Below are 25,122 nucleotides of genomic sequence, written 5' to 3' on the forward strand. Positions count from 1 at the left end.
TAAAATTGTTGTTTAGGTTTGAATTTTCTTCAATTTGTCTCCCTCTACAAATGAAATTTGTTAAGATCGCAACTGCTAATCTAATTAACAAACATGTCGGGAAAAGGAACTACGGGACTCAAACCTGTCATCTACTGCTTTCTGGGAAGTGACACTATAATATCGCCAGGCTATCCCTGGTTGCCGGGAGTGACACGATGAACTTGGAATAAATACCCAAGCTCCGAAATTCCGACATTGTTATGTTAAGTAGTCCAAGGCGGACAAGACCACTCAAGATTTTTGTTATTGGTCAAAATCGATGCATATCATGACTCATTCACTTCACAGCTTGTTATATTACTTTATATACGTGTGTTGTAAGGAGGTACTTTCCAGTCTTCTGTAAAGTCTCCTTTAAAATGAAGCAGTGTGCATTAAGGTACAGTTTCGGTTGAGATGTGGTTTGAGGTTTCCATTGTTTTTTTGATGATTTTTTTTTAAGATAATGACAAACCTCTATGAAATATGAACGAATTCAGTGAGGTTTTGAAATGGCTGAGATATCCAAAACAAAGTAATCCTAATAAAAGGTATGGCCGACTTTTTATGAGGATCACTTTGTTTTGCTTTGTTTTTTTTTCAAAAACAACTTTCATTAAATAAACTTTGAATTCCTCTTAGAACTGTATGTTTTGTTTTTATATTTCGTAGAGGGGTTTCGGAGTACCTCACAAAAAGTTAAAAGCTGAATACTCACCTCAACCAATACTACTATATCATCCCTTTAAGGATACTTTGCTCATAGGACGCTTTGGGCAAACAAGAGAGCGAGAGGGAGAGAGAGAGAAAGACAGATGAAAGGAGTGACGGGAACAGCAGCTTCAGGCAACAAAGAACAAAACGAATGAAGAGACGGACGGATAGATAGACTAACGGACGAATGGACAAACGGGCAAACAACCAACGGAAACAAAAAAGAAAAAGGCAAAAAAAAATCCTGCAGAGAAGAAAGAGACAAGTCAGAGAGACGGGGAGAGGGCATGCAGAGAGAGAAAGAGAGGGAGAAACAGTCCTAAAGGGAGAGAAAGAGAAGAATGGTGCTGTGAGTTGTAAAACAACAATTTAGGGTATTGGAGATTTCATCACCTTTTCATTTTGCAGCAATTTAGCTCGATGAAAAAAGAAAATAACCACGAGGGGTCTTTTACTTCTTTGCACAGAAAACCGTGCTTCTGATCAAACGATTAACGCCGGAACTCTAGATCCAAAACTGTGACAGACAATTATCACCCGACCTGATTCACAGTGGACCCCCTCCCCCCCCCCCCCCCCAAAAAAAAAAGAAAGGTGCTGCAACGTTAATTGCCACGAACGGATATTGCAGATATTATGAAATTGATATATCTTCCAAAACGGCGCCAGAAGTGATTTCCTCACACACCTGTATCGGGTGTCGGATGCTGAATGCATTTTTGAAATGTCATCACGAAATGACTTTTACAAGCAAATGTCTCGACTTCGTTTGTTAACATGTAAAGATCGTCTCGTTATATCATGTTCTTGCCCATTTCGTATATTGAATACATAAACCGTCACAAGATGAAAGGAAATGCCGTCTTTTTTATGTCTTGCTCCTGCTGGAGGTTCAAAAGACCCATCAATAAAATTCGGTTTGATTGAACGATCTATACTTGGTATTAATCTTGGGTCTATAATCGTGACGATATTACAGCCGGTATAACTGAGTTGACTGCCTGTTTGTTAACCGCAAATGTGAAGAAGGGTATGTATAGTGCTATACCCTAGATATAGATTAAGTAATAGCAATGATACGATAATATAATGATGGCAATGAATACATATACGTTGTCGTGCACTATAATCATTGTAATAACGACGATTAATAAAAATCGTATGATAATAATGATAATAATGATTATTGAATTGAATAGAATTGAATAATAATCATCATCATGATCATAACAATAATAATTGTATTTGAATTAAACTGGAATGAAATGAAATTTATATACCAAACAATAACGTCAATAATACCAGATATAATGGTCAAAAGTTAAAGAACATAATGATTGCTAAAGAAGAACCAACAATAACAAGTCGAGCTAGTCGAGGCAAGTCCTTTCACAATACGAATTGTATTACGTATTTGCAATCTTTACAGCAGTAACATTATAATATACATCCTTATTCATTTTTTGTTGGGATCATTAAACATTATTCGAAAAGAGATATTTTCGTAATGAATTTCGTAAAGATTTACGTGAATTTGTATTTTGTAAAAGAATGGATTAAAATCATCCTCAAATAATCGAAATACAAAATGATCTGTGGAATTGTGGCAAATCGTTAATATGACTTAAAGGACAAGTTCACCTTCATGTACATGTGGATTGAGTGAATGCAACAATATTATACGCATGTGACATCACACACTGTAGTAGTCTTCTCATCCAGCAGTAATTGCACAGATACTTTAAAAATTCATGACTTTTGAACGGATTGTCGGATTTTCCTCAAACTTTCACTGATGTGTTCTACTATTGCTGCATTCACTCAAACCACATGTCTATGAAGGTGAACTTGTCCTTCAAGAACAGAGTAGGTCCCAATGCTGATCCTTGTAGAACACCACATGTAATAGGCAGTTTTGCAGACATTGTATTTCCGTCACATATTGAAATTGGTTTAATAAAATAACTGAGCATCCATTCCGATGGTAACCCACGTGATATGCCCTGGTGTTGTAATTTACAATGCAAAATGTCAGGATTTTTCGTATCGAAAGCTTTTGCAATGTCAAAATTAACCAACAGTATCGATACCCTTTTCAATTTGTTTTGTAGCTAATTCATCACTTAAATTAATCAACGACAGTTTTGTGCCCTTGTCTACAATCATACTGATGTTTATGGAATATTCTATTGTTAGGCAAAAATTGAATCAAACGACTGTTTACAAGTTTTCCGAAAACTTAATCGATTATCTGAATCAGCGAAATAGGCCTTATAATCTTTAACTGTCTTTTTATAAACAGATTTTATACTTTTGCAAGCCTGGGAGTATCAGGAAATACACCGGAAGATAATGATATAGATCTATAATAGCTAACGGCTGAACTATGCATCAACATTAAATCTTACTGATATGTTATCATATTACATCCCTTCTTTGCGTCAAAAAAGAGAATAGCATATTGCACTTGAGCAGCTGTCACAAGAAATATGATTTATCAACTTCACGTTTCATTAAGGTGTAAGAATCGTTTTCAATATTTTATGCTTTCTTAGGTGAATTTCCTCTAATTTCAACAATAAGTTGAATTAACACTTCAGTTATTTCTCGAGTCATTTTACATTTCTTACCATTGACCTGAAGTTTCTTTACAAACGATTTATCTTCGTTTATCGATTATGGTTCCACGTTTTCTGTGTATCCGTTTTATCTCTATCAAAAAGTTCATAATGATACTTTAGCATTCCTTGTAGCCTTTAAGGTATTTCTATAACGTTTAGATTTCGCAGTTAAGTCAATATCATGTTCAGATGCAATATCGTATTATTATAATCACTGTTATTGTTTTCATCATATTCATCGTTGTCGTCATCTCCGTCGACATCATCATCAAAAATTGAAAACCTCTTGAAAATTTCATGACAATCATCTAGCGATAGAAAGGCTCCTGTGGAGCATTACCTGTACCACTGACAGTTGGTGTCACAAGAGGGCGACAGTATTGCTACATGCGTATACCCCCTGAGCAACCACCCTCCGGATGACTACCACAAGGATAACTACCCTCCAGGGCAATTACCCCCTAGGGCAACTACCCCCCCCCCCCCCCCGACAACTACCCTCTTAGGGCAATCACCTCTCAGGGCAATTTCCCCTAGGACAAGTACCCATCGGGTAACTACTCCCCGGATAACTACCACCCGGATAACTACCACCCATAACTACCCCCCCCCCCCCGAAAAAATTAACCCCTAGATAACTACCCCCCGGATATCTACCCCCTGCGATGGATAACTACCACCCGGATAACTACCACCCGGATAACTACCACCAAGATAACTACCGCACGGAAAACTACCCCCTGGATAAATACCCCCTGGGTAACTACCCCCCCCCCCCCCCGATAACTACCACCTAGAAAACTACCACCTGGATAACTCCCCCCCCCCCCCTCCGATAAGTACCCCTGGATAACTACGCCTGGATAACTACCCCTCCCCCCCCCCCCCCGGAAAAAATATCCCCATCATTCGGTTCATTTCCTTTTCCACGTATACCCACCCTCTATTCTCTATTCCCAAACACGAAAATATGGATGAGGTACTTTAGTAATCGTGCTTTCTCCGATATAGGACCAAACTTGTGGAATCAGCTACCTATTCAGATAAGGCAAATATCATCTACAAAAATATTAAAATCCAAACATAAAACGTATCTGTGAAGAAATAATAGCTGAGCGATCAAGAAATGTAAGGCTTTATCACTTTGACCCTCATTTCAAAAAATAAAAAAATAAAAATGGTCACTTACATGCTTTGTTTCCATACACTCTTCCTGCACCGCTTGACAGTATTTGAAGTACATTCATTTATCTGCTTAGGAGTTTATATTGGTCGGTTCTTTATGCATGTTATGTGAGATCTTTGTGCTCTGATTCTTCATATAATCATGTCCTTTTGACGAATCCTACCGTTTTTCTTTTCCATCGCCGGCTCTTGTGTATAAACCGTTCCAGTGGCCCACTACTGCTTTTTTTTCAAATTAGCCAATTGTTGTTTTGAATATTTTCTTTCCATTTTATTATAAATGTTGAAAATGATTCGCTTACTCCGATTAAACCTTTGAAAAGTAATATCTTATTAAGTTAATGTCGACAATTCTGCCTCTCCCTATTATTCATGATATATCTGATTGGTCGTTTTGTGAATGAAAATGAATGAAAACAATTTCTTCTTCTTCTTTTTTTTTGTATATGCACTCAAATTCGAGTTCCAGCACTTGCATAATGTATTACAGTATACGTATTCATTTTGGATCATTTCTTTTTTCTTGTTCAATTCTATATCAATTCTATTTTAATTTCTACTTGATATACGATTTTAAAGTACAACTGCTTTTCTTGTATTGCATTTTCTTGTTGAATCGTACACATTTGCAAACATGGAAGTTGTTTCACAAGTCTTATGTTACTGACCCCATGTTGGATACTAATTGTCGTCTCATTACGAACCAACATGACATGTTCAGCATGTTTTGAAATCTTATTACTAAGAACATCTCTGAGTATTAATAAGCAAGCTGGTGTGATACGTACCTATATATATATATATATATATATATATATATATATATATATATATATATATATATATATATGTATATATATACATATATTATATATACATATTGAATTCATATATACATATATATATATTGAATATATATATGTATATATATACATAGAGAGAGAGAGAGAGAGAGAGAGAATACGTGTGTGTATTTTTGTATTTTTTTTGTACGAGGGTGTGTGTGCATGTATGTACAACCACATGTATGTTTGCTTAACTGATTTAGATATTACTTCTGGTGGTTTTGCGATTTCAATTGGTCTCCTTACAGTAAAAAAGAAAACAAAAACAAAAACAACAAACAGATGTATTTTTCAAAAAACAAGTGGTGAAATGTGCCCAATTTCTTTGAGCAAACTATTGTGTCCTCAGTTTTGGGCACTTTGAGAGAAACAAATAAAACAATAACAAAAACCCGGATTTCGTCTTTGATCAAATGTATATCCTGATGTACGATCTGTAAGATTGGCATATCTCTGTACAATGTTTGTGTATAATGTCGTTTGTCTTTGTGCAATGTTTTGTGTTATCTTTGCAAATGTAAATATTGTGGTACTGAACGAAATTCTAATAAAAAATGAAAATGTTTATTTGAAAGACAGAAAGATTATACATAGATTAATAGATGCGCACAAATGCGCAGCATTTTCTTTCTTTTCACATTCTTCGATATAAACTTGCTTTTTGTCTTTTACAATAATAGAGAATAAATCAAATAAAAAAAGTCAGGCAAATGACTTTCAGCTGGTGGCCTACGTACTCATGATGGCCGAGGAACAGAGGCTATACTAGACTACAGAGCAAGTGATATATTCAGAGTTTTCAGCGTATTCATCCAGATCCAGATCCAGCAGGCAAGTCATGGATTACCCCCCCCCCCCCTTTTCCGCTACTGATAATCCGGGTCTTTGAACCAAGACTAGACGGTAAGGGCATTGCGTCATTATACTACTAGTAGAAGTAGTCAGCGAAACTTACTAGTATATCACATACCCTCACATCTGCAGAGAGCACCACATGACTCGTAATCATTGATGAAACGAACGTACGTAGCATGCATGGCCAAGGTTGCGTCGATTGTACTGACTATATCGTCTGACTGACTGTGTTAAGACGTGGAAAACGCAGAAAATAACAGAGAAATTTTCAAGAATTGGTGAGTTCCAACCGATAAACTCTCATTCGTTTGATCGGGTCAAGGCCCGCTGACTTGCTATCATCATCAGTCCCATACGTCCAATTCAGTGTAGTCTAACGTTACTAGTTAAGTAGCCACACATTGGCACTGCACTGACCACTGTAAATTTACTGCTGATTATCCTGGCGTGTAATGATTTATAGCACAAAATATTTCCTACATTGACGTGAATATGAACTACATGGGCTAGTCTAGTGTAAAATTACATGACACAGCTAATTGACTGTGACTGCAGACTGTGTGTCGTCGACACACTAATCTCTATCTAGACTCTATCCAGAGTTTTTCAGCGTATTCATCCAGGTCCAGATCCAGACAGTGCCGAGTGTTCTCACATCACAACGAGAGCTACAAAGGCTACAGCATGTAGATAGCAGGGCCTACTAGTAAATTTGACAGTAGTACTCAATAGTATACAAATATACTTGGCCTTGAGAGTTTCTTGTTAAAACTATGGGCAGAGGTGACTCCAAACTAGAGTAAAATATTCCGTTTGCGGCAGTTTAAGCATTGTTAAGGGTTTTTCCAACTTGTAAACAAATCAGGCAAATTATTTTCAACCATTTTATATATCGTAGACAAGATTATTCATTAACGCAATTGTTTTCATAAAAGAAATTTACCATTGACCAACGCAGTTTTCATGATTTACCAGGGCAAAACCCGGCACAATTTTCGCCGATAAGGGCGATATGCGACGTAGTATTTCTGCTTGCGGCACGATGTACAATCCCTATGCAATACGCGCGTGCTCCGCGATCTTTAGCTGAACGCCTTCACATGTCTCGCGAACATTGCGTAAGCGCCAATTCCCATTGCGAAAGCACGTGAAAATAGCGGGCGCACATGCATTGGCCGCAAACAAGATCGCAATTCTGGCGGTGTTGTTGATGTCTTTCTCGTGTTTTTCTCATTTTTTTTCGATGGTAACATCCACTTTCCGAAAAAAATGGCGGCCCACATCGGCTCGCGAAAGTTCTATTTTACGTGAGGATATGTTTTCAAAATCCATGAACATCGAGAAAACGATAAAAAATCAAGTTTCTTGGACCATTGTTTCTTAACTGTTATGTTAAGAAGTACCGAAAATTTCATTTTGGATGCGATATGTTGTCATTTAGGTGAGAAAATTTCACTTTCGTCAGAGATCGTGCCCATTTTATCGGTTGGTTTTTGTTGATTGCTAGTGTGTTAGTATATGTGTAGTGTGCATGTAACAGTGCAATGCAGTGTTTTAGCGGTATATTACCGTGTATGTTGTACCTGCCGCGAACGGCTGCACGGCCGCTTACTGACGCAGTTACTCTAGTACTATTCACTGAGGGGCGCAGCCCCGAAGTGAATAGTACTAGTTTGGAATCACCGAGGCCCATAGTTTTAACAAGAAACTCGAAACTAGGCAAAGTATATTTGTTTTATATTTTGGATCAAAAATTTGAATAAAAAGTGAAAATCCTTATAGGCTTAGCCTAACCCCGGGACGCTCCGTGTACACAGTTACACTGCAACACTGCGTGTTGGGGCTGGTCGCAGTTAGGCTTAGCCGCACTGCGGCGGCAGCGCAGCGCCTGCAATACGCAACAGTGCGAGAGACCGGAAATTGAAAAACGTAGCAGCCGTGGCACCGCCAGAGTTGCCCGTCGCATGTATCCAAGCGCTCGTATGGCCGCTGCAAACCTGAACACTAGAATTCGGGACCGGACGTGGACGGACCACGTACACTTGATTGTAAAGAAGGGTGATTGTGTCATCATTTTGCAAATAGTATATACTATTTGCAAAATGTCGTCATAAAAGTGACGTCATTTTGCAAATAGTACTTCATGGAGTGTCAAACACACCAACACTCTAAAATAGTTCAAAATACCTATAATCACGTGAAGCTCTTTTAACCAATCAATGGAAGACAAATTTTTGATCCAAAATATAATAGATTTTATTACTGACGATGCAATTATGAGGGCAAAGGCCACAGTGTGCAAGCCTCTCACAAAGATGATTGTGAGCAAGTAGTGTGGGCCTCTTCTGCACTGGGTTAGCACCCTGTTCTTTACGATGAATGAGCATGGTAGGATCTTTCATGGGTGTAAGTTGTGTCTGACTCACTCATCACTGCTCATCGAATCTCCTCCATTTATCGTCGTATTCGAGAGACTAGCGTTTTACCTTGTATTAGAGGGGACGATGTGATTATTAAAACACAACATTGCTCCTCTGACTCCGGAATCGAAGCCAGGTCCTTTGGATTGGGAGGCTGCCTGCTCCCAACCAACTGAACCAAAAATCACCACCCTCCTTCAGAATGTCCAAAAGTTACTTTTATTTTGAGGACCCTTGTTGGCCTCATCCTCAGCTCATCAGCTTGCATCAACACAGTGATTGGGGCAGGGGGTTTGCGATTGCATACACACACACACACACACACACACACACACACACACACACACACACAAGCACACACATTTAGCTTTTAAGAAAGTTAAAAAAGTTAATACAAACTTCCCAAAAAAGAAAAAAATTTCAAGGCAAGGGGTTCTTTTGTTATGAAGCATATGTGATAAATTACACCGATATTTGTTCTAATTTTTGTCCAATGATATGACACACACAGCCCACTCTACATACAAATTGTAGATAGACACAGACCCATAACCTGTGTTTAAATAAAATGACATGCACAAAATGTTGGTGTTCACAGCATGCATACAAGGCACAAAACATGTTTATACATGTACAAGTAGGGCTACTGCTGTGGAGTTTTACTAGTGCTGTTGATCAATTTTGATAAAGGCATCAAAGGAACTCTTCTAATTTAAACTCATGACTACTAGTAACTAAATGTTTTTGATCAATATACAATTGATTATTAAGTTGTTTGTTGTGAGATGGTAAATTCACCATGTGTGTTGCAGGTTGCTTGGAAAACTACATTGTAATGTACAACATTGCTAAGACTGCTCAAAGCTCTGGGAGTTCTTAATGAAATGCAAAGTTATAATTGGAAAAAAGACAGGGATCTCCTGACTATGTTTTCTTTTTCAGCACTCTCCCCCAAAATTCAACATATACATCAGAAGGAGCAGCATCGGACCAAAGAGGCACATACATTATGGGTAAAGGACGATTTCTGTTGCTGTATGGCTCTGAAACTGGCCAGTCACAAGCCATTGCTGAGGAAATTCATGACTTATCATCAAAGCATGACCTGAAGTGTGACATCTTTTGCCTGAGCATGACGGAGAAGAAGGTAAACAGTACAGCCTGACAAATCAAACGGTACAAGTGTAGCACCATTACTAGCACCCCCCCTTCTAGGTTCCATGCCATGCCATGCTAGTCAGTGTCAAAGGGTACGTTCGAGCGCTCTCCTAAAGCGAACTGTACTGTAACGTACCCGGGCCAGAGGAGCGCTCGAACACTCCTAAAGTGTACCGTACCGTACTGTACCAAGCCAAAAGTGGACCACTTCCCGATGTGCTCCAAAAGCGTACCAAAAGCGTACCAAAAGTTCGCTGTAAAGCATGCGTGTATCATGCGCATACGTCACAATGCAAAGACATCATTTTCTTTGTTCGGGACAGCTGTAAGTAGTTCAAGCGCCAGGTGGATGACATTCTTGCAACAAAAATGTGTGACCTTTTCTAAAAATAACTCTTGAGGTACACTTTCTCAACAGACCGCTCGAACGCTCCAAAACTGTCACAGTTTGGTACGGTACGCTTTGGTTCAGTTCGCTTTGGTTCGCTTTAGAGTGCTCAAACGCACCAAAGGTTGCATTTAGTTCCACACAATAAAAGAGTTTTAAATGATTGTGGCATAGTAGCAAGAATGTGAATGAAAAAAAGAACAGATACATTTATGGTATGCATACGGTATAACTCAAGGTGTAAACAAGACAACTGTTCATTCACAAATGTGATTGGAATTTTCGTTGCCTGGTCCACAAACCCAAGTCTTGAGTTCGGTATGAAGGAAGTGCTTGAAACACACCTTCAATTTAAAGGCAGTGTGCTTTCTTGAACAGTGAAACATGTGTTTACTGTAACAATAATCACAACATTGCATGTGTATGGCTCATTTGAAATTCATATTTGAGTAATATTATAAATATTTCTAGAGTGAGTTTGACATAACCAAGGAAGGACTATGTGAACAGTAATACTTTTTTTTTTGTTTCCAGGGTTTCACTTTTACTGTTAAAGAGCATGATTTCATTTGCTTGAGTTTCTTTTTGCTTTTGTTTTGTTTATTTTTTTCACTTATCTGATCCAAGTGCCTCAAGTTGGCTTTTCTGATCGTCCACAATCTGACATCTGTCATCAATGAAGGGATGGGGTTATGGTTTGTACAAATGATGGTGGTGCCCCCAGGGACCCCTAAGGTGGGATCCAAATACCTATTAAGATTATGAAGGTTTTGCTAAAGGGGCCTGCAGTAATCCCAGAATCTCAAGATTTTTTGAAAAGTTTACCTCAGATTGAGTACCATGAAGTGTAGCAGGGCAATTAACCCCTGATGACAATTACCCCCTCCCCCTTGTAAATACTGGTTATTGAAAAGGTTTGATGTAAATATTAGGGTAAGGGTTAGATTTAGGGTTAGAATTTTTGTTAGAATTAGGATTAGGGTTAGAGTCAGGGGAAGGGTCTGGGGTAATTGCCCTAGACCCACCATGAAGGGCAAGTCCATTGCTCAGGTCTCTGGTGAGTGTTAGACTGTCTGGTCTCTTGTTTGACAACAGTTTTTCATGTCATGGTTTTATCATGCAGTTCAGTCTTCCCAAAGAGAAGTGTGCCGTGATTGTCGTTTCCACGACTGGGGAAGGCGAGTGTCCTGAGACAGCCATGAAATTCTGGCGCCGTCTCCGAAAGACTACCCTACCTCCAGACCACCTGGTCCAGCTCAACTATGCCCTTCTTGGTAAATGCTATTTGCATGACATGGAACCTGTACATACAGTCAGCCCCACCTAAATTTATCTTACTCAAGTCAAAAAATTGGAAGATTCAAAGAAAAATTCTACCATGGTTGGACATAAACGTGTTGATTACTGTATATTGTGTAAGTCAAAATTCTCAGTATTTTCTGTGGTCCCTACACTGTATGGATTTGACTTTCGCGAGGTTGACTGTATATGGATACAAGTATAATCATTTAGTGGCAAAATCAGTGTTAAATTGTTACCGTGTGAATATTGTTTACCTATGTGACATACCTGACTTTAACCGTAAGGAGTTTACAGATGTCATGGTGATGTTACCTTATTTACATATATATCAATATCTACAATCATACATACATGTACATTTTTTTTTCATGTGGAAATCTTTGTTGTTGTCTTGCCCTTTGAAGAGGATGGTAAAAACCTTTTTTTTTTCATCTGTGGTCACTGCAGTGGCTTAGAATATTTATTATCATACCTTCAATTAAATTCAGCATACAAGTGTAATTCTCAGTTGTGACTCAGGACAATGGCACGTTTCATTTCATCAATATGTCTCTTAAATGAGCAAACGAATGAAAGAAAATTTTGTTTGATGCTTTCTCTTTGCTTTGCCTTAAAAACGTCACCCACTTGCAGTACATGTATGAATGTCACAGTACTAATTTCGATTGTAATTTGTATGTCTTGATATGAAGAAATTTTGTAGTCCACTTCATCATATTCATGAATTAACTCTGCCTCATGTGAATCTTTTACGACCATATCTTTATTTCTTCTTGAATATCTAATTCATTGCTGTTTCAGTAGTACGATGTAAGGTGAAGTGGAATGGACATCCTCACACTGAAAGTGATGTCACATTCTACTTTTGTCTTTTCTTGTCCATTCACCCGCAGCCTTGGGAGATTCAAACTACAGCAACTTCTGCAGGAATGGAAAGAACTTTGATGAGAGGCTGCAAGAACTGGGAGCCAATAGGTTCTATCCCACGGGGCATGCTGATGATGCAGTGGGGTACGTTTTTGTGATTGTTTTACCACTTTGTTTCTTTATGCAAGAGGAGTTTAATATTCACATGATATAGTGTGCCAGTCTTTCAGCGGATTCTTAAGGCTAAAAGGAACTAGAACTGATACAAGAACTGCAGCAGTTACTTTGTTGTGATTAGCCATTCTGTGAAGACACCAATGGTAAAATTGTTCACCAGTTCTTTACTACTCAAATGTCTCATTACATCACACAGCTTAATGTGCACAGTGTTGTTCTCATGAGCCATTTTTCCTAGTGTGGGACTTGTGGGCTTTGATTGTGTACTGTAGGACTTGTGGACTTTTTTTGCCTAGTATCGGACTCGTTGGCCTTGTTTGCCTACTCATGGGTCTTATTTGCCTAGTGTTGAGCTCGGAGAAGTGTATTTAATTTTTCACCTCTTTGCTTCATGAAAGATAATAGGCCCGTTCACACACAACGGAAATCGAAATTACAATCGCGATCCAAATTTCGATTTTCTTTTTTTAGACCGTTCATACACAGGGAAAAATTGCACTTCGCAGTGCATGCGCGAAACTTGCATGACCGAAGATTGACCCCGCAGTCCCAATAGAGTTTTGCGCGCGCGAGATTCAAAGAGACTCGATTTTGTAAACAAGCAAAATAATCGCGATTATTCTGAAAAATCGCACTAATAGTGCGAGTTGGATCGCGATAAGGATCGCGGTAATTTGTGAGATTTTTCTGTCCACACACGAAAAAATTTCAAAATTTTGATCGCGATAAGAAAATCAATTTTTAAATCACACTTTTTCCCTTGTGTGTGAACGGGCCTAATGACACACCTACTGTAATTAGTACATGTAATCAATATCTCAGACAATGCTTGGGCAGGTATGATATTGATTTTTCACCAGTGAGCCTGACCTGAAACAAAACATGATTGTTTACCACCTGTAAGCCAACAGGTGGTGCCAAGGAAATTTACAATGTTTTTCACATATTTTCAAATCTTAAAAGTTGATTAACCTGTTACTTTGGAAGTTGAGATAGAGTAAAGGAGGTTAGATTGTGCAGGAGAAATTAGGCACATGTTATGTGGCACTGCACTTTTAAAGGGTGTGTACAGTTCTGGTCGGGGTGAGGATTTAGCTTTTAACATTTTGCGAGATATTCAGAAACCTCTCTATGAGATGTCAAAGAGCGTGCAATTCTAAGGGGTATCAAAAGTTTATTTGATGAGAATCGGTTTTGAAATGTCTGAGATATCCAAAAACAAGGTGAAACAAAGAGATCCTAATAAAGGTGGGGCATGTCGCCTTTTATTATTATCACTTTTGGGCCATATCTCAGCCATTGGAAAACCAATTTTCATCAAATAAACGTTGAATCTTTCTTAAAATCACATGCTCTTTCATATTTCATATGAGGTTTCTCATTATCTCACTTAGGAATGCTTAAAACATGAATCCCCACCTCAACCACTACTGTACAGTCCCTTTAACCCTGTGAAGCGTGATGGCTTTAGAAAATTACCAGTATGTGAGACAGCATCCTGAGATGACCTTTACAAGTGTATCTGTACCTTAAAATTTAACTTTGACAGGTGTTAGGGCATGTCCTTTATAGTACCCTAGACAAAGTGTAGCTTATCACAGAAAGTGCCCATAACTGAGAAATATTATATTTCAATATCCATGCATGATCATGTGTGCTGCATTAGTAGTCAGTTCGCAAAATAGTAGACGCACATAGCCCTTTAGAGTGTGCATGTTTCCTTTGCTTGCCTCTGTCTTTATCAAATACCTTCTATCGGTATCACTTCACATACTCTGTACATGTACATACACCTTGATGTACCTGCGCCATTCCGATGCCTGAATACAATATCATTCGAGTTGTGTGCTAGGTTACTATAGGCTGGTTGATAAATTCTCATTTGGTTGGTACGGGTATTTCCCTGTGTAGTGTACGTTCCGGTTTATTGGTATGTGACTTACGTATGTACCCACTATAACAGACAAGTTCGTGCCTGCAGATTTGGTGGAAGTTCTGTTCTACCAGTTTGGTCTTTAACTGGGATAGGCTTGTGAGCCCAACTGCAAGAGTAAGCGAGGAAAATTTTAAGCCTGCGGACTTCAAAATTTCCGTACCCCATTGAACTGACCTGCAGCGGGGAACACTAGTATTAGTAGTGGTATCACTAGAAATACAAAGCAGCAGGACAAAAGGATCAGGCCGAGGTCAAATGCAGTCCCTTCTGTGTTTACATTGTACCAAGCCTGCTTGTGAGGACAGTAAGTCTCACACTGAGTCTGACACTGACATAGAAAATATGTTACATGACAGTGACAATCATGCAGTGAACTTTATGTGAGGCCTAGGCGTATGTAACAGGTCACTATTAAATTTTATATTTAAATACATGTACATTGTATTTGTATCATGACCTATGGGTGTACTAGAACAAGAAAATGCTGTAGCCCAGTCTACACAAGAATTTTATGATCTATAGACCCGACCAGTAGTAGTATTAGCTAGACCTACTTCTACTTTTACACACTAGATTTCTACTAGGTCATAGGCCTAACAAGGTTCCATCATATTTCTCCCGCATTTTATGTTTGTGCGACATTCAATCTGTGTTGCAAGTCATAGTCTGTTTGTGTATTCAAATCAGTAGCAAAAATTGGGAGGGGGTGGGGGAGAGAGATGAACACAAAATCACACTCGGAGATTTCTCGCCCGGACACGCACTCCAACATTCACACAGACACATGTACCTACATGTATGCATGCCCACATACACTGCTGATATTGGACTGAACCACTGTACCGCCGCAGTGGTTTGAAAGCACCCAGCTGCTGCGTAACGTACATGTATGTGTGTGCGTCTGTAAGTTTGAAAAGTGATACCAAACATAGAGATCGCCTGTACTAAGGCGTTTGGGACTGACCTTTTTAATTAATATCTCTGTGTGGGAGCAACCTCACACTCAGATTTGTCAGGGACATTGCCAATTAATACAATAAACTACAATGTCAGAAATTAAAATTGTAGGGTACCGATACATTTTAAGACACCAGGGATCATCGTCTGATAGGAACATCCCACAACATTTCATCGGTGACTTTGTACAACCAAAATGTGTGCATATTTGGCTCACTACATATTTTATGGATATTGTTAGCACAGAGAAAGTTTAGAGAAAGTGCACAATCTTTGTACTGTTAAACACAGCTGCAGTTGATGCAGCTGGTATTTTAGGTGCAGATGATGATGTCAAAGTAGTGAAAAATTAGATCAGCATTCGATGTGGAAAAAATTTTACTAATTTGTGTATATACATTGTTTCTGATTGCCATACTCAGCTTGGAGGTGGTGGTGGAACCCTGGATTGAAGGCTTGTGGAAAGAATTGCACAGGATAATGGATGGGTTAGATGTGGACAGTGTTGCCCCATCTGAAAATGCCACGCAGCAAAACATGATTTGCAATGGTGTTGCCTCTGATGTAGGGGAGATCAGAAGTCCAGGTAATGAGGAAAATGACAGAAGAACTAGAGTGGAGAAAGGAGAGGAAACTGGGTCAGAACAGATGCCAGGCAAGGAACAGATTTTGGGCAAAGAGCAGCAGGATGAATGTACCAATGACTCAACTGATGGCGTAACAGAACGGGGAAAGAAGCGCCCACTGTCAACTACCTCCGTCGATGGTGTTGGGAATAGCACATTGCTATCAACTGATGGTAATGCTCAAGAATCATCTAGTACTCCCGAACAAAACAAAGCTTTATCTCAGCAGCGGGACTCCAATGGGCATGGTTCAATTAATGGTGGCACACCAGAATCTGGGGAGCAGCATGCATCAGCGGAGACGTCGGGGCAACCGAACCTAGCTCCCCTCACCCGCTCCGTGCCTCCCCTCAGCGAGAGTGCACTCACCTTACCCCTGCTGCCACACCCCTACCTCAGAGTGGAATATGTTGCTAATGAGATGGTGGTAGGTGTACCTTGATTAGTTTGATAAAGATTGTCATGTAAATTAAATACAAAACATTTGTATTTGAGCTATACTTAAAGGAAACCAAAGCTCAAATATAGATATGGATTTAGTGAAATCAACAATATTAGTAGAACACATCTTTGAAAGTTTGAGGGAAATCAAACAGTCAGTTCAAAAGTTGAGTGAAAGCAGCATTATTAGTAGAACACATCAGTGAAAGTTTGAGGAAGATTGTACAGTCCATGTAAAAGTTATGAATTTTTGAAGTTTCAATGTTGTAATACTTCTAGGAATGATGAACGGAAGTGAATCTTAATTCTAAGTTATACCATGAATATACTATATTGACCATTGCAGGGCAGATAGTATCCTTTATTTGACACTGTGCTGTGTAATTTACAACCCTGACACAAGGCAATAACATTTTCCCTTTTGAAGGACCTTGAATCATTGCCAATCCAAGGAGGAGCTCCACTCCCATCAGCATCATCTGGAGTCACCACAGCCTCCATTGTCATGGCAACCAAGCTGACCACAGAAGACTCTGTCAAGACTGCCTTAGACATTGAGCTCAAAGTTCCAGTAAGTTGACATTTTAGATTCTAGGCCATTTTTCAGAAGAAGAGTTATAACATTTGTAAATAACTGTATCCTATTGTACTTTGGATTCAGCAGTGTTACACTGCTGCCAACTGGTGTCACTTTTTGTGTAGGCAGAACTTGCCATGTTTCTTGACAGATTTCATTCAAATTCAGTATGGAGGTGTATCATTCAAAAAAATTAGTGGCCTATAACTTGGTGGTTAGCACCTTAGCTGGTTCCATCTTTATATGCAAAAAGGTTCATTTTTATAAAGGCATTATTTACCATTTGCAGATGAAACAAAAACCCTCCTTAGGTGCTTCAAAATAGTTCTAAAATTTGAGTTAGGTATGGAAACAACCATTGTAAAAATTGTAATAATTATAATCAGTGTTAATGTGCTGTGTACTAGCCACATTTGCGATGGATTGTGTTCAAATTTTTTTTGGGTCGTCACCAGCAGTTGCTTTTTCAGGGTGTCATGTTGTCTTGTTTGTAAGACCCATGACATTGAAGCAAAGATGTTGGTATTGCAATAAACTGTGAATGTCCATACCTTTAGACATTTTTCTTTCTAATCGCCACATCTCCCCTTTGCTTTGCAGGAGAACTCTTTTGACTTCCAACCAGGTGACTCCTTTGGCATCATCTGCCCCAACAGCAGTGAAGAAGTCGATGACCTCTTGAAGCAGCTGGAGGTCACAGACATGGCTGACCATCCAGTCAGAGTGTCCGTCCTGGAGGGCACCCAGAAGAAGCGTGCTGCTGTCCCCGAGTTCATCTCTGCCTTTTCTACACTCAGACATGTCTTTACCTGGTGTCTCGACATTCGTGCCCTGCCAAAGAAGGTGAAGATATATGCATCAGTGGTAGATTTAATCTGTTTCCATTCAGGCATGGCTATTCTGTGAAGAGTCAGACCATGATAGATCTTGTTCCTGGAAAGCAATGAGAAAAGCTACGTGCTGTAGACTGAGTGAAAATGAGTTAAGAATTTAAAAAAAATGTCATCATCTTTAGTGGTTGTCAAATCTCACAAACCATACTTTATGGGTAGGTCTTTCTTCTCCTGTTTAATACAGAGTGTGCCCAGAGAGGGCTTCGCATGCTGTGAACAGTAGGTTAATGTTTCTGAGGCAATGCTGTAACAATTGTTAAGCTACCTTATTTACATCTAATGTATCCCCCACCAAACACCCAAAAAAAAAGAAAATAAAAATAAATAAATAAAAGGGTGGAAGATGAAACCTGCCCATGATGCAAATTACACGAATGAGTGCTGTTGGTGTATTAACAATGAGTCAGTTTCATAAGAATGATGTCATTAATTATTTGATAGGAATTGGAATGATCTGTGCGTATGAACACCTCTGTGCTGACTGATAATAAAAGCATGGTAGTCTATGGGCAAGGGGCTATCAGAGCACATTTCATTTCAGTTGGCACAAATATGCACTGCTGTGATATGGATGAGCACACACCAGCCTTCCCGGTCTTGTTGCCAAATGGGATGCAGCAAAGCAACTTTGTGTATTTCTTGATGTTTTCTTTTCAAATTGTTACTGGTCTCCCTTACCTCCTTTTGCCATCCACTTTCCATTGAATAAGAATCTTTTCCATGCAATTTCTTCTAATGATGTGTCTAGAAAGTCAGAGTTTTCAGGTGGCTATAACTAGCCCTCATCCAATCTTCTCTAGTACTCAGTCATTTATCTTGAGTGCCTTCATTGAAGTTCTTTATAAGCATTCTGTAATAACAAGATATTCTAAATGCATCTAACTTCTTGCCATCAGCCTGTTTCATTGCTTAAGTCTCACATTCATGGGAAATGCTGTGGCCTGTAAAATTTGCACCTTTAGTTGTGTGATGAAGCCTTTGCTTCTCCAAATTGCTGACATTTTCACCACTGCACCCTTGCAATAGCTACTCTCTTGATTTCAGAGCTGCTAAAGCTCTCATTATTTATCTGTGAGCCCAAGTACACTAGATAAAACTTGCACGTCTTCAATTTTCTCCCCATTTAGAATAAGATCCTCTTTGTTCACTCTATGCCTGTCAATTACCATTATATTTGTTTTTCTCATGAAGTTTAAGAGTAGCTTGCATTTCTTAATAGTTTCCTTGATTCTCTGCAAAAACTTAAGTTCTGCTTTATCCTTACATGTGAGGGTTATGTCATCTGCAAACGTGAAATTCGTCAACATTTTTCCATATCTATGGAAAAATTCTCCCATATTTCTGTCTTGATATGTTTGGAATAAATATTGTATGTTCCTATGACAACACACAGGCTTATGAAATATTTACTCAGAGCACAGCAAAGATTCAACAATGGGTCAATATGTTCTCATGTTCATGATTGGCAGGCATTTCTACGAGCGCTGGTGGAGTACTCCAGCAACCCAAGGGAGAAGCGTCGTCTCCAAGAGTTGTGCAGCAAGCAGGGCCAAACAGACTATGCCACACACCTGCGGAGACCCTGTCTGTCACTTTTGGACATCCTTCGGGCCTTCCCATCATGCCATCCACCGATTGAGAGAATTCTAGAACACTGTCCTAGGCTCCAACCAAGACCATATTCCATTTCCAGGTATCAAACATGCATTGATTTGATTTTGTTTTCTGCTATGCATAAACTCTCTGTGTGACACTATCCCTTCCCACTTACCCTCTGCTGCAAACACATGCCTACCTCAAGGTGTTGTGTGTGTGTTTTGTTTGTTTGTGTATTTGTTTGTTTGTTTGTTTGTTTGTTTGTATGGGGATGATGGGGGCTGGGAGATGGGGACAGTGGATTGGTATTACATTTGTTGCTTCGTTCTCATTTCTACAAATTGTAATTGTTCTCCCTGCAAAATAATCTCATTTGCAAATTGCCCAGGAGTGTTGTGTAATTGACTACCAATGAAGAATAGTTGGATATCTGGTATCATTCATAATTGGTCACAAATAAAATTGCATATTCTTACAATTATCCATTCATTTTTCATGCTTGCTTTCCATGTGCAGTTCACCTCTTGCCAGTCCAAGCACCTTTCACTTCGTCTTCAACGTTATCAACATTCCAGCGGGAGAGGGGCGGAGCCAGTCCAGGCAAGGGGTGTGTACAGGATGGCTGAATCGCCTGGCAATGACCAGCAGGCGTGTGCAGACAACTAGTCAGCAAGTGACTGTGGACTTGAATGAGGAGGTGAACAAGCTGACCCTTGGCACTCAGCCAGAAGTGAGTACATCCAGAACATGTGACATGAATGAAAAAACAAAGACACACAAGTATAATGACTTGTGCGTGATGATATTTCCTGTTTGGAACCAGAAAGGATGTATAGTAGAAAGCATGCTTTCCAGCTAAGGGTTTAATGTGTCATTACGTTTTGATCAATTCAATGAAGTTATGGTTCTGATGAGTATGCGTAATGAGTATGCAAGTGCTGGAATACTGTGAATAAGAATAGATGATAAAATTCTCTCTGTATGTACCTCATATGACTCAAATTTTGATTCACAGATGAATGAACCTCTTTTGTGTTTTTACTTTTCTGTTGCCATTCTACATTCAGATAGGAATCTATCCTCGAATCAACCAACACTTCCATCTCCCAGAGGACCCATCCGTCCCACTCATCCTCATTGGTCCTGGCACTGGTGTAGCCCCATTTGTTGGTTTCCTGGAGCATCGCCATCACATGATGAAGGGTGTGGTTGATGAGCAGACAGGTGGCCCGTCGACCTTTGGCCCCGTTTGGCTCTTCTTTGGCTGCCGACACAAGGAAAGAGACTATCTCTACAGGTGACAACCAATGACATATCTTAGTGAAGTCTGGCTAGTCACAAGTGGTGTATTTCCTAATCATAGCAGAAAAATGAAGCCAAAAAATAAAATGTAGATGTTGATAAAATGTTGATGATAATGAGGAAGGCTAGCAAAGGGAGCTCTTGCTCAATCACATATCACTTGTTTCTTGCAACGGGAAGGTGCAACCACAGGTTTAGAAATGAAAAAAAAAAGTATCATTCTTGTGGGAAAAATCCAGATCTGAGTATTTTTTCCAAGATGCTGCATTGCAAATACTTTTTGTATCCATTTCATGATTAGTAAAATCATTTCCTGATGCTTTTGTTTCAGGGAGAAACTTCAAATGTTTGTGGAGACAGGTGTCCTATCACAGCTGTGCATGTCATTCTCTAGAGATGAGCCAAAAGAAGGCCATAGTGGAGAAAGTGCACCATGCTATGTCCAGGATAACATGAAGGTCCACAGCAAAGAACTAGCAGCATGGGTTCTAGAGCAGAATGCACACATTTATGTCTGTGGGTGAGTAGAAAAATTTCATAACAACTCATTTCCTTCCATTCCTGTGCAAATTTTTTTTGATCATTATGACAATCGGCAAAGCTTTCAAAACTTAGAGGTAGAAGTACAAAGTGTACAAATTTGATCAACTCAGTGTGCTTACCATTTGAAAACCTTTTTTGCTTTGGTTATTTGTGTTTTATAATTGCATTGAAAATGAAATATCCCATTATATTGATAGTTTTGAATGGAGCCTTGCAGTAGTTAAAACTATTTTTACCTTTGAGGAAGAGAGGTTTGCTTTAAGACCATGTACATGGAATCCTTGAAAGGACTATTGATCAGCAAGAGAAGAACCTAGAGAGAGGAGAGTGGAGGATGGAAGTGACATAGGCATAGTGTAACGATGGCAAATTGTAACCATCAAAAGGCAGCGGTGAACTGGAAGTTGAGGTTTCATTAATGGAGGAGGGAATCGGAGACAGGGACAGTTGTAAAAATAGAGTGAGACTCACGTAAAGAGTCTGAAAGTTGGTGGGAGGAGAAAGATGAACCAGAAATCAGGGAGGAAAGGGGGAAGGAGAAGGTTGGAAAATCACATTTGAATCACCTGACTGAGATTTGGATTGTCCCTTTGGGTGCAAAGCTGTTTATGGTATTCTTGTCTCTAGAACTGAACCATGACTTGCATATGTTGGTAGACAGCATTGTTACTCAATTAAATGTACTCTGTGTTTTTCTTGCATCACAGAGATGCCAAGAACATGGCCAAAAATGTGCTGGACACCTGGAAGGACATTTTGAAAGAAAAGACTGGACAGGGAGACTATGAGATCGTGCTCCTCATCGCCAAGCTACGAGAGGAAAAGCGATACTTGGAGGATGTGTGGACATGACACTCAGGATGATCACCCTCAGTTTGGGCAGAAACTATGCACAAATGTACAATCACTGCAATTCTACGAGTGTACAACAGACCCTGGCAGGCCAACTTATTGAATTGTGTTGTGAAAGAAAGGTTCTTTCCATAAACCCTCTTTTAAGATCATTTTATCCAAACATAGGATAACTTCTATTGTTTGAAAGGACAGTTTCATTTAACATTTATTTTCAGTGTCATAGTGGTACTGTGCATAAAAATGTAGGACTACAGTAAATTTGTGAAATTCTTGGAAACTAGACCAAAAATACAATTTTTTTTTTATTAAGTGCCATAAAAAACAACAATATACAACTGTGTCCAAATTATGCTGTCTGATATGGTCAGCTGTATGCCAACAGAAAGTCATGTGATGAAACTTCAGGAAAAAAAAAAATGTTATTAGAAGTGTAGATTCTTTTGTGTGGGCAGCATGTATCTTCAATGAACTTGTGTAATACTGATTTCTCTTTGGAATGTTCTTACAGTCCCAAGATACATGTATTTCCTTTGCATCTAAACTACCGAAATTTTCCCATGACTTGTAGCAGTGATTATTTGGTTTTAGTGGTTTTCTGCAAGACGATTAAGCAATATTCATGTACAGTGCTAATTACTACAATTGTGCTATCTCACACTTGGTTCATTTATAAGGGTACTTTGTTGTTGTTGTTACTTTATCAAGACATGGAAATTCATTTATTTATTGCACAGGAAAAATTAAAGTAAAGGAAAGGCTGATGCCCCAAAGCAAGGGTTATGAAGAGGAAAGAAAATGCCACTGAGGCATGGTGCGATGATCATTTACTGTCATACTTCATTATTATATCTTGTTTTAGGTAAGTGTTATTACAGAGTGTAGCCCCATCCTGGAAAGGGAGTGTATCTATTAAAAGAAGAAGAAAGACTCCCTGTGATGCTTGAATGGTGGTGATGAGCACAACTATTGACTTCCACCGATACCGCATCACATGGATCTACGTTGCACCCCCCACTCTGATGTTGGGTTGGAAAAGGGTGCTTCGTTGGAGGGACCACTTGTACTTCGTCGGAGGGACCACTTAAATATTTAGGGAATAATGGTATTACTGTGGGGGGGGGGGGGGAGCGGGACTGTATGCTTGGTTTGTGTTTACACTCATAATCTTCAAAATGTGTTTATAATTGCCTGCTGATTAAATAACTACTTCAAAAATTTATAGGGGGGTCCTGTCTGTGGGGACTCCACACCTTCCTCTCCAAAAGCAAATGCCTATCAGACATTTCCCCCCCCCCCAAAAAAAAAAAAAAGACTAAAAAAAAAAAACAAACAAACAAAAAATCCCAACAAACAAACAGGGGATTGCTAAGAAACTATGTCTGAGATCCAAACATAGGCTGTGTTTGTAGTTGGTACAACTGTGGGCCGTGGAGGACAGATGGGGCACAATAGGTTGGCAGTGACTTTAGCAAGTGGGGTGAAGTGAGAGTAACAGGCGCAGTGGGGTTTTGTTCCGATGCAAGGTGGGGGGTAAGGATTGGCAGGCATCAGATTCCTGTCAAGATGTTGTCCAGAAGCACTAGCACTTTCCAGGGTGACATTAGTGGGGTACCTTACAGGTTCACCTGGGGCTTCATAGGTAAGATGGCTGGTGGCCGTCTCTCTCTTGTACTTCTACTTGGTGCATTTTGTACCACAGGTGGTTGGATTTGGTTGTCAGTGGTTAGGCTGAGTCTGGTGCAAGCGGGATGTTGTCACTGACATTTTCTGGTGCAGGTGGTCCTTCTGGTGGCTGATCTGGGCCTGCAGGATGTTCTCCAGTAGTTGCGTTCTTACTTTGAGAGGTTAACTCTTGCTCTTCCTCAGCCTGAGAAATGTCATCTGTTCTTGGGATTCACCTTTGTGCAGTCCAGTTATAGTGCTCCTTTCCAGAGCTAGAATCGTCACTGTCTGGGGTAGGGATTTGTCTGGACCATTTTTATTCTTTCTTGGGACCTTTCTTTTTTAGGGTGTTCTGTGGTGGATGACTGTCTGGGGTGCTTCTCCTTGAAAGCCTTGAGGGCTTGAGTGTCCTTGGGGTCTTGGTTGTGGCCTTCCGAGGATACAATCCTGCCCAGGTACTTGGCTTTCCTCTGGAACAGGTTGCATTTGGCTGGCTTTAGTTTGATGCCATGCTGTTGTAGTCATTGAAGGACTTGTCGGATATGTCCAAGGTGTTTCTTGAATGTGAGACTATATACGAGTATATCAACAAGATATACCACGCAACATTCATGAGTGAGGCTTTGTAGACATACCTCTAAGTGCCGCTGGTTTACCGCAAGAATTCTTGAGGCCGAAGGGGATCCGTTGCCACTCATATAAACCCGATGGGGTTATAAAGGCGGTCACATGTTTCCTGTCTGGATTGACAAAGCCTTTGTGGTATGCTTTGCCTTGGTTGAGAGTGGTAAACCAGGTGCTCCCAACAAGTCCATCCAGTACATCCTGAAATCAGGGTATAGGTTGTTGATCGTCAATGGTCTTTTTGTTAAGACCTCTGGAATCGATGCGCAGCCACAGACTTCCATCTTTCTTCCGCACACAGACAATTGTGAGGCGCAAGATGAGGTGGATTTCCTTATCCAGCTTCGTTCTATCAGGTCTGGCAGATACTCCTTCACTTCGGCGTACAGGGGTCTTGAGATGGACATGTATGTCTGACTTACAGGGGCATCATCTGTAAGAGGAATGCACATCTGTAGGTCTGGAATACAACCCATATCAGAGTCATCCTAGGTGAAGGCATTCTTTTCTTCCTGAAGCATCTGTAAGTTAACATGTGCTTTCTATGACGGTGTGAG

At 39.7% G+C, this 25,122-nt stretch overlaps 1 protein-coding gene across 1 annotated transcript; it reads left to right on the plus strand.

Moving 5' to 3' along the window:
• The first annotated feature begins 6,379 nt into the window (after nucleotides 1-6,379).
• On the plus strand, nucleotides 6,380-23,102 carry LOC139739544 (methionine synthase reductase-like). The gene is made up of 12 exons (XM_071650148.1): nucleotides 6,380-6,519; nucleotides 9,604-9,808; nucleotides 11,331-11,481; nucleotides 12,403-12,520; nucleotides 15,869-16,499; nucleotides 16,941-17,084; nucleotides 17,691-17,933; nucleotides 19,453-19,676; nucleotides 20,096-20,309; nucleotides 20,647-20,876; nucleotides 21,213-21,401; nucleotides 22,132-23,102. The coding sequence occupies exons 2-12, from the start codon at nucleotides 9,671-9,673 to the stop codon at nucleotides 22,274-22,276; spliced, it is 2,427 nt and encodes an 808-aa protein (XP_071506249.1). The 5' UTR covers nucleotides 6,380-6,519; nucleotides 9,604-9,670; the 3' UTR covers nucleotides 22,277-23,102.
• The last annotated feature ends 2,020 nt before the right edge of the window (nucleotides 23,103-25,122 follow it).

The sequence above is a fragment of the Diadema antillarum genome, unplaced genomic scaffold (assembly GCF_040938485.1).
Source record: "Diadema antillarum isolate AM-2024a unplaced genomic scaffold, OU_Dant_1.0 seq00000804_RagTag, whole genome shotgun sequence".
NCBI lineage: Eukaryota > Metazoa > Echinodermata > Echinoidea > Diadematoida > Diadematidae > Diadema > Diadema antillarum.

Bases quoted from the DNA above. Each gene is read 5' to 3' on its own strand.
- LOC139739544 (XM_071650148.1), top strand. From the start codon at position 9,671: ATGGGTAAAGGACGATTTCTGTTGCTGTATGGCTCTGAAACTGGCCAG. The intron at 12,521-15,868 runs GTACGTTTTTGT...TGCCATACTCAG, and splicing joins CATGCTGATGATGCAGTGGG to CTTGGAGGTGGTGGTGGAAC. The intron at 17,085-17,690 runs GTAAGTTGACAT...TTTGCTTTGCAG, and splicing joins ACATTGAGCTCAAAGTTCCA to GAGAACTCTTTTGACTTCCA.